At 39.4% G+C, this 14,501-nt stretch overlaps 1 protein-coding gene across 5 annotated transcripts; it reads right to left on the reverse strand.

Moving 5' to 3' along the window:
* Window positions 1–1,415: 1,415 nt before the first annotated feature.
* On the reverse strand, window positions 1,416–13,437 carry Srsf10 (serine and arginine rich splicing factor 10). 5 transcript variants are annotated; one of them, XM_042688598.1, is made up of 7 exons: window positions 13,251–13,436; window positions 10,322–10,426; window positions 6,913–7,016; window positions 5,887–6,049; window positions 5,537–5,590; window positions 5,302–5,403; window positions 1,416–2,360 (listed from the first exon to the last, which is right to left on the reverse strand). In XM_042688598.1, the coding sequence occupies exons 1-7, from the start codon at window positions 13,313–13,315 to the stop codon at window positions 2,300–2,302; spliced, it is 654 nt and encodes a 217-aa protein (XP_042544532.1). In that variant the 5' UTR covers window positions 13,316–13,436; the 3' UTR covers window positions 1,416–2,299. The 5 variants fall into 5 exon arrangements, with proteins under 5 accessions (XP_042544532.1, XP_042544531.1, XP_042544530.1 ...); XM_042688597.1 differs by lacking the exon at window positions 5,302–5,403 and having other exon boundaries at window positions 5,537–5,587; window positions 13,251–13,437; XM_042688596.1 differs by lacking the exon at window positions 5,302–5,403 and having other exon boundaries at window positions 13,251–13,435.
* Window positions 13,438–14,501: the final 1,064 nt, after the last annotated feature.

Consider the following 14,501-nt stretch of genomic DNA (forward strand, 5'->3'; position numbering starts at 1 on the left):
TCACTGTAAAAATAAAGAACATTTCACTCCTGTGGCTCCTAAATCTTCATGATCCTCCTTAAAGAGTCCCAACTATTGCTCAATCTCAGCCTTCCCATGCCAAGATATAATTTTGGGACTAACAGGAACATGGTCAAATATTACCATGAAAATTATAGAAATTTAACTTTGGAAAGATGGTTAATACTGAGTCCCAACAACCTGGGAGATCTTGGATTCCACCTAATTTTTCTCATCCTAAAAGCAACCTGTTGTTTAACAAGTACTGAGGAATGGACAGGTATTTCAAAAAGCCTGTCACATGGTAGGTATTCCATGAAGGACAACTTTCTTATACATGGAAATAGCACCCATTGCTCAGGAGTGTTAAGTAGGAATATGTGAGCAGCTTTAGGTGTGGCATGTTCTTGGCAGGTGCTTAGTAACAACAGCTTTTAACGTACATGGAAACCAGAAAAGGTAGACAATTCATTGTAACTTAACAGCTGCCAAAAACATAGGTCCTGTCTGATTTACCACATTTAAAAGTTGCAGAGAATTGTCAGGTATTACTGTTAGGAATAATAATTTTTAGCCAACCCCCCCCCCAAACCCCAAAACAGCCCCAAATACTAAAACGAAAAACTATGTTTACAGTCTTTTAAAGAAAATCTCAACCAACCAAATATGTAACTTTAACCCCCCCCCCCACTCTGGAATATTTTAACTTCAAAAGTAAGGGATAGAGGACAAAATATAAACACACATTAAAAAAATAAAACTCCCTCTACCTTTAAGAACCACGAATTCAATGTAAATGTATAAAATACATTTTGTAATTCTGTAATTCTGCTTTACTAAACTCTAGATATCAATTTGTAGTATCTCCTTGAAAATAAAGGTATAGCCATTTTCCAACCTGATTGAACCAAGTTAAAATTTGTGGACTCTTTGACGGACTAAATTTTTAAAAATGGATCTCCATGTTGTATCTTCAGTGATGTGCATATTTATGTTTTTCAAAACTGTTGTAGAGGTTTACACTCCATTTCCAGATTTTAAATGAACTCATAGTTTTAAATACGTGGTAAAATACAACAAAAATCAAATGTGATGGGATCAATGTATAACAAAACTTTATAGCCTAATAAGAAACTAAGGAATCCAAAGTTTTGTGACACTATAAAAGTTATTTATTCACTATACAGTTGTGTCCCCTATAAAATGTACATGTGAATCACTAGAAAGTATAATTTTGTGAACAATTTCTCCATTACAGAATATACTAAATCAGTTGGAGTAATAGCTGTCTGCCCCCAAATAATTTAAATATAGCACCCAGGGTCTCCTTTATGTCTAATGCAGTTACTCATTTTGAGAATTATTTTCTTGTATGTTTGAGACAGAGTTTAACAATATAATATATACAGCCACTGCACAGTAAATGAATTACAGATTAAATCTTTTTCATTATTAATGGGATGCAAACAAGAGGAATACTGGATACTTTTAGATGGCAGATAACCATAAAATTACTTATCTTTGATATGATATTGGGTTGTACAATTACATGAGGATATGGTGTAAAATGATACCCCAGAACCCTGAGGCACATGGTAATGATTCACTAGATTTTTGTGCTCAGTAGACCTTTATTATCCATTCTCCTTAATTATCCAGTAAAATGTTTTGTCCACACTAAGGGCACATTAAATATTCACTGAACACACTGACTAGGAAGAGGTGCTTAGAGACAGGCCCTTTCAGCCAGATGTCAAGTATAATTGGGATTTACCTGGGAAACAGTGGTTAAAGATGTAAACTGCATGTGATATACAAGTAAATAAACTCAGATGCCAACACAAAGCATTTTTTAGCAGAAAATACTGGCATCAGAATAAACAAGGCAAGACTTGCCATAAATGGAACTGAGTTTTAAGAGACAACCAAGAAAAGTTTATATTGGACCATACTTTCCCCCCACTCAATTCAGGTTAAGACAGACCAATAGAGGCACCATAGGAGACTGTGGCTGTCTTCCTCCATGTTCAGACATCCTAGAGTCCAATAACTTATGAATCAATATAAACCTGTTCATATTTAGGGACTGATTTCCGTAAGTACAAAATGGAATTGCCTTTTATTTGTCCTAAAATGCTTACTTTCAAACTTGAAGGGACTTCAATTATTCCATGTAGTTTCGATAATTCTTTTATCTTTTCAGACCAGAGTCAAAATATTCGTACAGTATTCATACTGCAGCACCTTCCACCCACCCTTTGGTCGCTTGAACTGCCCTTCTTTGGTTCTTTTTCCGCTTTCAGATCTTTCTTGAAGTGTAGTAAGCAGAACTGTACTGGGTATTCCAGCTGCAGTTTGGTCTTAAATAAAAGAAGGATGTTTGTCAGTTTGGTTTTCTTTATTCTTCTCTGTGGTATACAGGAATTTGTTAGTTGACTGGATGTAGCAGCTTACTGGGCCAAATTCTCATGAGATAGTACAGTAGTTCCCAGGTCTTTTCCCTGGGTTGTAATTTAACAGCCCAACTCTATGTAGCACCTGTCCTTTCTCACACAAGCACTTTCTGCCCCGCTTACTTGGCTTAAGAGGCACTTTCTGTCCCGCTTACTTGGCTTAAGAGGCAAAGTTTCAGCCTTTAACTTTTGTGTTGATAATAAATACAGCCCAGTGACAGACACATATCAGGTACTCAAAAATAATTTAAAATTAACTTAGAATACTGCACACCAATCCTCACCAACCACCGATAGGATCCAGGTCCTTTATGATTTCAACTATTAGTCTGTGTGAAGTGAAATGTTAGGAACAGTATTTGGAAAAAAGAAAAGCATCTTCCTAGGGTTTTGTGAAGAGTGAACAAGTCAACACAGCCTGTTAAGCAGTGTCTGGCACATCTCCAATAACAAACTATCAGCTCTACTATTATTAAAACATCTAGAATTCAATCCACAAAATACCTAAACAACTTCCTCAAAGTGATTATCATCACGTAATAAATGCTCACCAACATTCAGTAGAAGAATTTTAAATGTATCTTGTTTACAAAGAGAGCCATAAGAAATGAATAAATTTATAACCAACTGGTCCAAATTTCACTTGGATGTATCTTAATACTTTTGAATAACCTCCTACGTTGCTTACCCTAAGAACAATCATAAAACAACTTTGAGATAGGAATTTTTAAGTACTCTGGAAAAGATGTAACTTTCTGTGAGGTTGTCATTTCCAAAGTTAGTTGTGCCTAATGCAACACTGATATTTCTAACTCTATAAAGGATTATTTCCATTGTTATTTAAAATCAGATCCAATACTATAATAATTCCAGTTAATCATTATTTCCTTCATTTTGTTTTTATTATAGCATGTTTGCTTAATTTACAGCAAGCAGAAAATAAGCTGGGTCTTGTTTTTGATCCAAACATTGATGTCTTAAAGGTTGTACACAATATTTGTTAAAAAGAACATATAAAAATACCTTTTTAGAAGCTTCTATAAGAAAGAAAATACAAAGTTTAACCCCACAACTTTCCTCTTTGCTAGAACTGCAAACTACTGCTACAGTTTTAAATAGACTTTTTTGTTGTTTAAACTATACATCCAGGAAAATCTAAAAAAAAATTAAAGAAACGTGCATATAAATGATTGCATAGCAGAACATGAACATTAACTGCAAACAGTAAAGAAATCAAAGTTAGATACACTACCAAATATACAAAGGTTCTAGAATCAATCCTTTAAACACATTCCACAAACAGTATTAAAAAACCATCTTTGTTCTTATACAGGCAGGGCCTAGACTTCTAAAACCAAAAATTTAAAAAAGTAACCTTCCAAAAGAAATCATTTCCCCACGGCATTTCTTACTCATATCTGCAAACAAGCAGTGTGAGATTTTCAAAGATGCTAACTTTTATTCTGAAATGATCCTGGACATTTCAAGTCAGTCTTATTATTTCTCAAATGTTTCAGAGAAAGACTAGAAATTATAAATAGTTAAGGGAATTATTTCCTCATTTGAGTCAGATACTATATTGATAATCAAAAACTAAGAGATGAAGCTCTTGCTTAAAACTAATCCTTTTTTCAAAATTATTTTGTTTCATGGCACCACAGAATCAGCTAGGATGCGAGTATCTTTCAACTTGCCTCACATTAAATAAACTGAGGTGTGAAGAGCAAGCCTCCCTTAAAGAGGCAGGCAGACTTTGATACAAATGCATGTGCCAAGTGCTCTAAGCATTAAAATTCAGTTATTTTTACACACTACACACACACACACTCACACACACAGAAACCTACTTTGAAACTATCTAATGCTTCTAATAGCAGTAAGAAAACTAAGTAACAATATTCCTTAAATTGGAGACTAAATAAAAACAACCCTTTCCCCTTAAAATTGTTTCTGCTGCTGACAAATTCAAATTTTAAAGGGAATTCTTCTGTTCCAAATCTTAGAAACCAGAAAAAAAAAAAAACAAAAAACAAAACAGTGAAGGCTCCATGTTTCAGCAAAAAACTCAAATTTTCCTGAAAATGCTATTTGACCCAGTTGGCATCATTCCCCACAACAGTGGGATTAACAAAAGAACTATTCCACACTGCATCATAAATAAACTATTATCACAGGGCTAGACATTTTGACAAGACATAAAGGTCCACCCTGAACCTAAATGTGTCTGAGCAGTAAGTGTTGTAATGTGGCTACAACCTCACTTTTGTATCATTCTATCTTATTAGCAAGCTACATTTCTAGGTTAACAGTTCTACCAAATATTACTATGAAAATTTATTTTAATAAGACAATGTTGCAAACTATGGTCAACCAACATCTTTTCACCAAGACTTCAAGCATAAAAAATGAGAATCTTTACAAAAATATACAGAGACACCACAAATTGGTAGCTGCCCATAACATTAAACAAACCAGACTCTTAAGAGTGGCTTCTCAACACCATATCATTTTAATTATAACCATTGCCTGGTACAGGGAAAACTAACAAGTGTTTTTATGCATCATTGCAACATTGTATTCCTGATAATTTAAGTATACCAAACTATGAATAAATGAGTGATACATGCCTAGAAAGTATCATGGTTTATACTATCAGTGGCCACTGGACTTAGGACTAGTCCACGACCTTGATCTAGATTTTGACCTAGACCTAGACTGTGATCTTGACTGAGATTTGGATCTAGGTGGTTCTTTTTTCCTTGATTCCTTTTCATATCTTGAGCCAGACTTATAATGTGTTTTGGAATCTGTTTTAGAGGTGCTTCTAGTTTTGGTGTGAGATGCAGACCTAGAACGAGATTTAGCCTTCATTTCTTTCTTGGGCTGGGACTTGGACCGTGATCTTGAATTGGATTTAGATCTTGAAAAAGATCGATTTCGGTGTTTGAATCTTTCAAAACAGAGGAGAGATACAATTAGAGTAAAAATTAGATTCTATATTAATCAAATTACTTATTTTTAGAGAAAAAGTTCACTGTGAAATTGAAAAATACACAAGTCTTTTTCAAAACAAAGTTATTTACCTATCATTGTCGGAATGGCTTCTGCTACGCCGTGGTCTTCCAGTCGGTCTACTGCTGAAAAGCATATCAAAAAAAGCAAACAGTGACAAATGTCTATTTACAGAGTCTTAATTCATTTAAAATGGAACACTAAAATATTTTTTCAATGAAGTACTTGATACATACAATTTCAAGTAAACAGGTAAAATATTGTGAACAAATCATCTTTCTTGAGATTGTGCCTGTTGCATAGGCTAAGCACAAATTCCAATTCCTCCCACCTCTACCTTCTGAGTAGCTAGGACTAGAGGCACATGTCACACTTGGCCACACAGTCACTTTAAAAAGACAGATCACTGTACATCACTTACTTTCTAGGACTGTAAGATCTTCTATAGTTGTAATCAAAAGACCGACTTCTTGATCTCCTCCGCTCATAACTTCGGCTTCTAGAACGTCTGTATCTGTCATAGTCATCATAACGTGAAGAGCTGTACACATTCCTCCCTTCCTTGGCTTTCATTTGATTTGGTGCTAGGAACACAGAGAACAGAAATATTTAGAAACATTAAAAACAGTATTTAAACCCACAAAATGAGTTATACATTCCTCTTTCTTGCATCCCTTTATACCAAGGAAAGTGAGTAATATATTTGAATTGCTTTCTGTTAAAAATAACGCTAATATTCTTCTATTTTCTTTTTCCAAGTCTCCTCACAAGGCTGTCCAATATAAGATACCTACCTTTGACTACAGGAATTTATACCATAGAACTACTTCAAATTCTAAATCTGGCCTATGAACTATGTGCAGCACCAAAACATAGTAATATATAAATATGCAGTTCTGAAAGACAATGACACAGAAAAGCAATGGATAGCTAACAAATTTCTCATACAAACCTACACATTTAGTCATCATTCTGGTTCAAATTTGTTTATTTATTTATTTTTTGGGTCTGGTCGTGGGGCCTGAACTCTGGGCCTGGGCGCTGTCCCTCAGCTCTTCAGCTCAAGGCTAGCACTCTACCACTTGAGCCATAGCGCCACTTCCGGCTTTTTTCTTTTTGCTTATGTGGTGCTGAGGAATCGAACCCAGGGCCTCAGGCATGCAAGGCAAGCGCTCTACCACTGAGCTATCTTGCCAGCCTGGTTCAAATTTGTAAGACAGACACTGTCCAGATTCAACAACTGGAGAAATTACCATTAATTTGTAACTACCTAAATGCTTTCTCAGCAACTATTTTAATTTGTATCTTTCAGTATCTTGCCCAGTATTAAATAAGATCCATTAGGGTTTTCAAGAGTTGCCTAAACTGCCCAAATACTTCCAAGAAATCTTATGACATTTATTTAAAAGCAATGTATTATACGTATGTTAGGTATAAGGGTACTTACTCTTCCGATCTCCCTGTGCAAATTGTATTTCAATTTGACGTCCACAAATCCACTTTCTGTCCAAATTATGTAAAGCATCTTCAGCATCACGAACATCCTCAAATGTACTAAATGTTAAGGGGCTTGGGAAGTTTTGTAAACTTTAATGAAAGCTCAGTTGATAAGTCTGGGATAGTTCATAATCTCTAGAAAGCCAACCACATCCTACTTACTACTTGGTTGATCCAGCCATTAACACCAGAGCAATAAAAGCACCTGTGTTTTCCTACGACATTTTGGAAACACATTGCAATAAGACCTGTTTTAACTCAACTAACAAAATATGCTACTAAAACTTTTCTCTCAACAGGAAAGAAAACCAAAATTGGTCAATTCTATGTTGGGCACTAAAGTAGAATTTCTTAAATCCAAAGTATTTGTATTCATTTCAAATGAAAACACCAATAGTTCTTGTGTAAGCAAGCAAAAATACACCGTAACTTAGAAAAGATTAAAGCATTAATTTTGAATTTATTTTTGTCAGATATAGCTGATACTATTTATTCATGTAGTTGAGTACTTTGCATGACTCAGGAAGAACAAGCATGCTAGCTTCTCCTTGGTATTAAGTCAATAGTCAAACAACCATGATACCAAATGCACATTACATCCATGCAGACTGTAAATCCTATCAAGAAACAACAGATCATTTTAAGGATTCTCACACTGGAGAGCCTGAAGTGTAACACTAAACATACAGAAGTGGGTCTTAGACTGGTTTCCAACTTCAGAATTTCTAACAGAACCCATGTATACACTTAAGGCAATGTTTGATTAAAAAAGACTTGGAAAGGAAGCTAGCTTCGTTTTGGGGTGAATTTTTATTCTATACTAAAAATCCTATACTGGCCTGTCCATTTCTATTTCAAATGTAAACCTGAGAATAAATAAGAGCATAAATTTAGATAAATTTATAATAATATAATTTATATAATAATATATATAATATGACATATATAATTATATAACTTACATATAATTTAGAAAAAATTCCTGAAATGACATTCAAGACTAATATTAGTGTTCTTTTATTTCAGAGACAAAATGGTCTACACTTCAGCCTTACTAAACTTCCCTTGTTTTATCATGGAAGAAATTAAGACTGTAGTTTCCAGCTCTCTTCCCGTAGGTTAAATGGAAGGAGAGGGTTCCCCAAGTCTTAAGTAACCAGGTATTTAACATGAAAAGGCCAATGGAACATTTAGGGCCAGAAATACTGTAACCTAATTCCTTCAACGTTAATTGTACTCAGGCTCCTAACTAATGAAAAGGAATAGTTTACTTATGGGTACACTCTCTTTGTTACCCAGAGAGACAAAATAACTTAAGAGAATTTATATCAAAAGCTAGAAAGACAATTAACAAGAACCAAGTACCCTCTGATGCTGTCCTCAAAAAACAGGATTCTAGGCTAGATAGTAAGGGTATACATTTTTTGTTAAGCCAGGGAAAGGAAGAGAAGGCTAAATAGGAATAGAATCAGGTAGGAAAGAGTAGGTAAGTTGTAACTGAAACTAGTTATGGACAAATTTGTACTTCAGTCATCTAAAATAAACTTATAGCCTGTTACTTATTTCTTTCGAGCTATTTTACAACTACAGGAAGACCTAAAGCATATGTATAAAGCACTATCACTCTACTTGGATTCTTCATTTACCATCCCTTGTTCTCATGTATCACATACTCCTGGGCTAAACTACTGCAAACTCTTGTTTCAAGGCCACCCTAAACCAGGTAAAATCAGATGAACTTTGTAAACCACGACAGATCACTAGCTTTATTTTCCAAGCTAGAAAAAGCTAATATCCTCTCTGTAATAGACTTATGCAAATGATTCCCAAAGCTGTCTGTGATCACTGACTCTGTACAAGCAGCCTTTGGCCTTCCCTTCCAAGTCTTACTAGAACATGACAACCTGAAAGTAGCAAGAGACTCACTGACTTTTAAGTGGTAAGAATTCCTCCTGTGTAGTTCACAGCCCAAATCTTTGTTTTGTAAGGAGATGATCTCACTGAAGGGAAGCAAAGTCATTTGAAACTCTGGGTCAAGGATCAATTTCCCATAGATCTGGATTAGGTACCTACAGAGAAGGCCTTCTGCAACCCACTCAGGGGCAAATGATCACTTTGCAGGGCCAGCAGGCTTCAGAGTTAAGACTCCAGAAATTAATAGGAGTTTGTGTTCCTGGCAGCCAGTTAAGAATCCATCTCTTTTTAATGCTAGCATAGCTGACCCTGCAAGACCACCAGAGCTCTTTCTAAGTAGCATCTGGTACATGCACCTATCTCTCCTTAGGTAAAGTTCTCATGCTATTCCAAAGAGCCTCTGATCACTTGAGCTAACCCAAACATGCCAAACTGAAGCTTAACATGTTAGACCCTGTTATACTTTAACTTGAAAGCCTAAGAAAAAGTGCATTTACACAAGACCACAATCACATCATAGGCCCACACAAAGAGTTACAGGTTACATGTTTTGTCACTACACCAAACCAGAATAATTCTGAAAAGTAACTGCTTATAAAACATTAACAAAAAAAAAAAAGAAAAAAAAAGAAAAAGAAAAAAAGTTAATTCTGTAGGATACATCAGGTATGACTCCTTTAATCTTGGCCATCATTCAACTTCATCTTGACCTTTAACTCTTTTAGTGCTTGTCAGAAGGACTTGTCATGAGATGCTTGGCCAAATATGACAGATGGCTTTATCTTTAACTTTGAAAAACAACCATTTCCCCCTCTGTAGATAAAGCGAGGCTTTGTCTCCCATTAGGCTTGTCCTTCTTCCAGCTTTTCTTTATTTTTCTTTTCCCAAACTCTCCCTTCTCTTCAAGCCTGATCCTTAAGAGGTCTTTGGCTTGTCTACTTGCCTTAAGTGTTGAACTCTACTCTAAAGGTTCTTTCATGCTTTCTCTTTGGGGTCGCCATAACTGTACAGCTTTACATTCTGAGGTAACAAGAGGACAGCAAATTAGGGGACAATATTAAAGAAGTTTACCTCATTGTTATACAATTCGTTTTTGATCAAGTGATTCAAATTAACAAACAATACTAAACTTTTATTGCTAAGCACAAGAACATATTAACTTTTAATTGACTTATATTAAGATGGTAGCAAATTTAAATCACATACTATATTCATTGATTTGAGTTTCAGCAGCATGGATGGGAATTTTAATAATTAACCATTTTTGGATTAACTTTAAGAAACAGCAAGAGCAATGTGAGTCAGAATTAATTTTCAAAAATTTGAAGCCATATGACATTTATTAGAGGACAAAAATAAACTACTTCTTAGATGTTACCACTTACATAAACTTGAATTTGAAACTTCAACACCCCTCACTAATCAGCCATCTGAAGAAAGGATATTGAACATAAGCAAATCCTCTTGGACGTCGAGTGTAGAAATCAAGTGGAACATACACATCAACTATAGGACCATAACGACCAAATTCACGCCGCAAATCTTCAGACCTAGAACACCATAAAGAGAACTCAAATTTTTAGGTTCATACTTTTAAATTAGTTTATAAGCAGTTTATGAGCAATAGTTAACTTTTCAGAAATACCTTAATCAATTCAATGAAAGGGCCCCAAGGGTCCTAGCTATATCCTTGCCCTGGAGGACCTGACACGGACAAACTTCTAAAACATAACATTAAGAACCAATCCTAGCTGCTCAGGAGGCTGAGATCAAAAGGAGTAAGGTTTGAGGACAGCCCAAGCACAAGCTTAAGAGACCCCCACCTACCCAATAAAAGCTGAGTGTGTTGGTACATGTCTTTCATTCCAATGCCTTAACTAGTGCTAACAGGAGACTTGTGGTTTTGACCAACCCAGGCATAAACAGAGACCCTATTGAAAAGATTGTTAGGGCTAGGAATGTGGTTTAGTGGTAGAGGGCTCGCCTAGCATGCATGAAGTCCTGGGTTTGATTCCTCAGTACCACATATCACATAGAAAAAGCCTCAAGTGGTGCTGTGGCTCAAGTGGTAGAGTGCTAGCCTTGAGCAAAACAAGCCCCAGGACTGGCAAAACAAAACAATGGCTGGGAAGGTGGCTCAGTGGTAGAGTGCTTGCCTTGCATGCATGAGGCCCTGGGTTTGATTCCTCAGCACCACATAAGCAGAAAAAGCCAGAAGTGGTACTGTGGCTCAAGTAGTAGAAGCCTAGCCTTGAGCTGAAGAGCTGAGGGGCAGTGCCCAGGCCCAGTGAAAAAAAAGACTGTTAGACAAAGAGAGTTAGAGACATGCTCAAGTTAAGGCCCAGAGTTCAATCTCCAGGGAAGGGAAGAAGGGAGAAGAGGAAGAAGGAAGAAGTAGGGAGGAAGGGAGGGAGAGGAGAGAGAACAGCCACAGAAAAACATAAGCATAATTTAAAGCTAAAACCGCTAAAGAAATGGCTCATGCCAAGACCCCATCCCAATTCAAACCCCAGGGAAGAATAACCACAGAAGAAGCATATATATATATATAGAGAGAGAGAGATGCATATGTACATTTTTTCTTTTTCTTTGGTCCGCTTGTGGGGCCTGAACTCTGGGCCTGGGCACTGTCCCTCAGCTCTCCAGTTCAAGGCTAGCTCTCTACCACTTGAGCCACAGCGCCACTTCTGGCTTTTTTTCTTTTTGCTTATGTGGTGATGAGGAATTGAACCCAGGGCTTCAGTTATGCAAGGCAAGCGCTCTACCACTGAGCCACCTTCCCAGCCCTGTACATTTTTTCTTAATCAAGGAAAGGCAAAATTCAAGAATGTGTTAAGAGCAAATGCAGTTTGTACAGCTAAGCACAGAGGTACTGTCTGTAAATCTGTTTGGGATGTTGACACAGGAGGGTTACTAAACTTGAGCTCATCCTGGAATTACACAGCCCAAACATGTAATCCCAGCTACTCAGGAGGCTGAGATTTGAGGATCAAGATCCAAAGACAGCTGAGCAGGAAAGTCCATGAGATGCTTGTCTCCAATTAACCACTCAAAAAGCACAGCTGTGACTCAAATGTTAAAAGAGATAACTGGAGCAAAAAAGTTCAGAGATAGGGATCAGGCCGAGTTCAAGTCCCCAGATGGCCAAGGACATGGAAAACATACGGACATGAACACATACACACACACAACACAGCCAAGGACACAAACATACACACATACACATACACACAAACACATGCACGCACACATGCAGCTTCTACATCTAATGCTATTTTACATTACAAAGGGATTACTTTAAAATACCTTCTTTTACTTTTCACAGACATTACCACAGAATTAGATTCTATGTTTTATTTTTTAACCCAAAACTGTGTGGACAGGATCAGACACTACTTTAATAATACCAATAGCAGGAAAAATCAGAATCCTAACTGCATCTCCGCCCTTAAAATGAGAAGACGCTGTAACGATTACTACCGCTGCCTTTTCTTCTACTTAATAAGACTGAGTAAGTAAATCACGCAAACCTAACCCTCCCCCACTACAAAAAACAACAACAAAAAAACACCCCAATAAAAAAAAAAAAAAACTTGTCAGATTAGGGAAACTCAAAACGCGGTGTGACAAGGTGTCCACCAGGAAATTCTGAGGGTAAGCCGGAGTAATTAAGGGAATTAACCAAAAACAAAGCCAGGAGAGACGTTATCTCCACTGATCTAATTTAGCTGCTAGCGTTCAAAGGGGAGGGACTTCCTCTACAAGCCCCTGTCTCAAAGGTAACCAGAATTTCCGGGAAACACTAGTCCATTTAGCCCGGGGCGGGGGGGGGGGGGGGGGGGGGAACCCCAGCAACCTCTCGTTTCTCACACTTCACCAGTCCTTTACTTGCAGTAGATGAAACATCAAAATAACGGCCAAGGGAGGGGACGAATGGGTACCAAATGCTGGTCCGGGGGGGTGGGGGTGGTAGCACACGCGGATGCACATCTTCCTTCCTCAATCCGTTATTTCGCTACGGTGTTTTAACGGAAACGTTTAATTGGCATAAAAGAAAAGAAACAAGCCACCAGGTCCTTTCCGGGCGAGGGGGCGTGCACGCTCCGGAACGTGGACCGGAGTTGAATGGGGAGCGGAAGTCGGGCCTGCAGGGCCGGCTGCGCCACGAGGACCCGGCCCACCCCCGAAAAGCCGTCCCGGGCGTGCCCTCGCTCCCGCGCGGCGGGCCTGACGAGCAGCGCGGCCTAGTCGGGCGCCCGGGCGGGCGCGGGCCCCGCCATCTTCGCCCCGCCCCTGCCCGGCCCGCCGCCGCCGCTCCTCACCGTGCACCCGCGGTCTCCCCGCGCAGGCCCGGAGGACCAGCCCGGTGCCTACCTGGTGTCGTCCGCCACATTCCTGACGAACAGAGACGTGTTCGGGGGACGCAAGTAGCGCGACATGCCGGCGGCGGGAAGTCTCGGCCGGGCGCACTAACGGGCTGAGAGAAACCGTCCGCAGCTCCGGCGGCGGCGGCTCCTAGGACGCACACAGCCAGAGGGCTCCTCTAAGGCAACCGCCTCTTCTCGCGAGACTTCACTCCCGCCTCCACTCTCTCCCACCCCCCCTCCCCAGCCTCCTCCCCGCCCCTTATATGTCTGTACACCGCCGGCAACGGCTCTTTCCCGCGAGAGCGCCAGTCGCGCGCCTGCGCACATCGAGGACTGGAGCGCGCGCGGCTGCCCGGATCCCATTCATTGGCTTCCCGCACGGCCTGCTTCCCCCGCCCCCAACTTCGTTCTTTCTTTCTTTAGCGCTTCATTTTCCCGCCCTTTTCTGCCTGGCACACGCCCCCCTCCCCAAATCTAGGAGCGGATGTTTTACCCCTGTGCTGAGCTTGGCAGTTATTACGTAGCGGCCTGGCCCACGGAGTGCCACCGGCCCTAAAGTTCCCTGTGTGGTCCAAGGATGCCGAGGTTTCCGCTGTGCCGGGCCAGCGAGAGAAGAATGCATGGTTTGTGCTGAGAGCAACATGGAAGGGGTACAGGAAGCCGGGCCTGGCTCTCCAACGCGTTTAGCCTTGGCTGTGGACGGGCCGTGGGGTGAGGGAAGGCTCATTCCCTGGGGCTTTGTCCCTTGGCCTGTCGCCCGCATCCTCCGACCTCTCCACCTGTCCGTCCCGCTCAGGTAGTCTCCAGATCAAAGGCTACGACCAAACACCACATTTTAGTGTCTCTATTATGTATTTGTTGCTAATGACTTAATGGATATTTAGAGACTCTCAGATTTATTGTTTGCAGACGCCTTTACGATTAATAAATTGTGGAAGACTCCAATGAGGGTAGATTTTTTTGTTTGTTTTTGTTACAGGTGGTGCTGGAACCCAGGGCCTTGGGCATGCTAAGCAAAGGCTGTACCACAGCCTTTTAAAATGTGATTTATGTATGCATATTTACTGCATTAGGACTTACAGTGGAGAAAATTGAAACACAGTAATACACAAGCACACCTTCCACTACTTTTCATCAAATGCCCTATCATTCAGCATCTGGGCCTCCAGGATGAGCATTGGAGGGAAAACGTTTCCACTGAGATTCCTGTCGCTAAATCCTGAATGCTCATCCATATTAAGAAAAAGGAAATGCTGAA

This window comes from Dipodomys spectabilis, unplaced genomic scaffold (genome assembly GCF_019054845.1).
Source record: "Dipodomys spectabilis isolate Male_0828 unplaced genomic scaffold, ASM1905484v1 ptg000118l, whole genome shotgun sequence".
Taxonomy (NCBI): Eukaryota; Metazoa; Chordata; class Mammalia; order Rodentia; family Heteromyidae; genus Dipodomys; species Dipodomys spectabilis.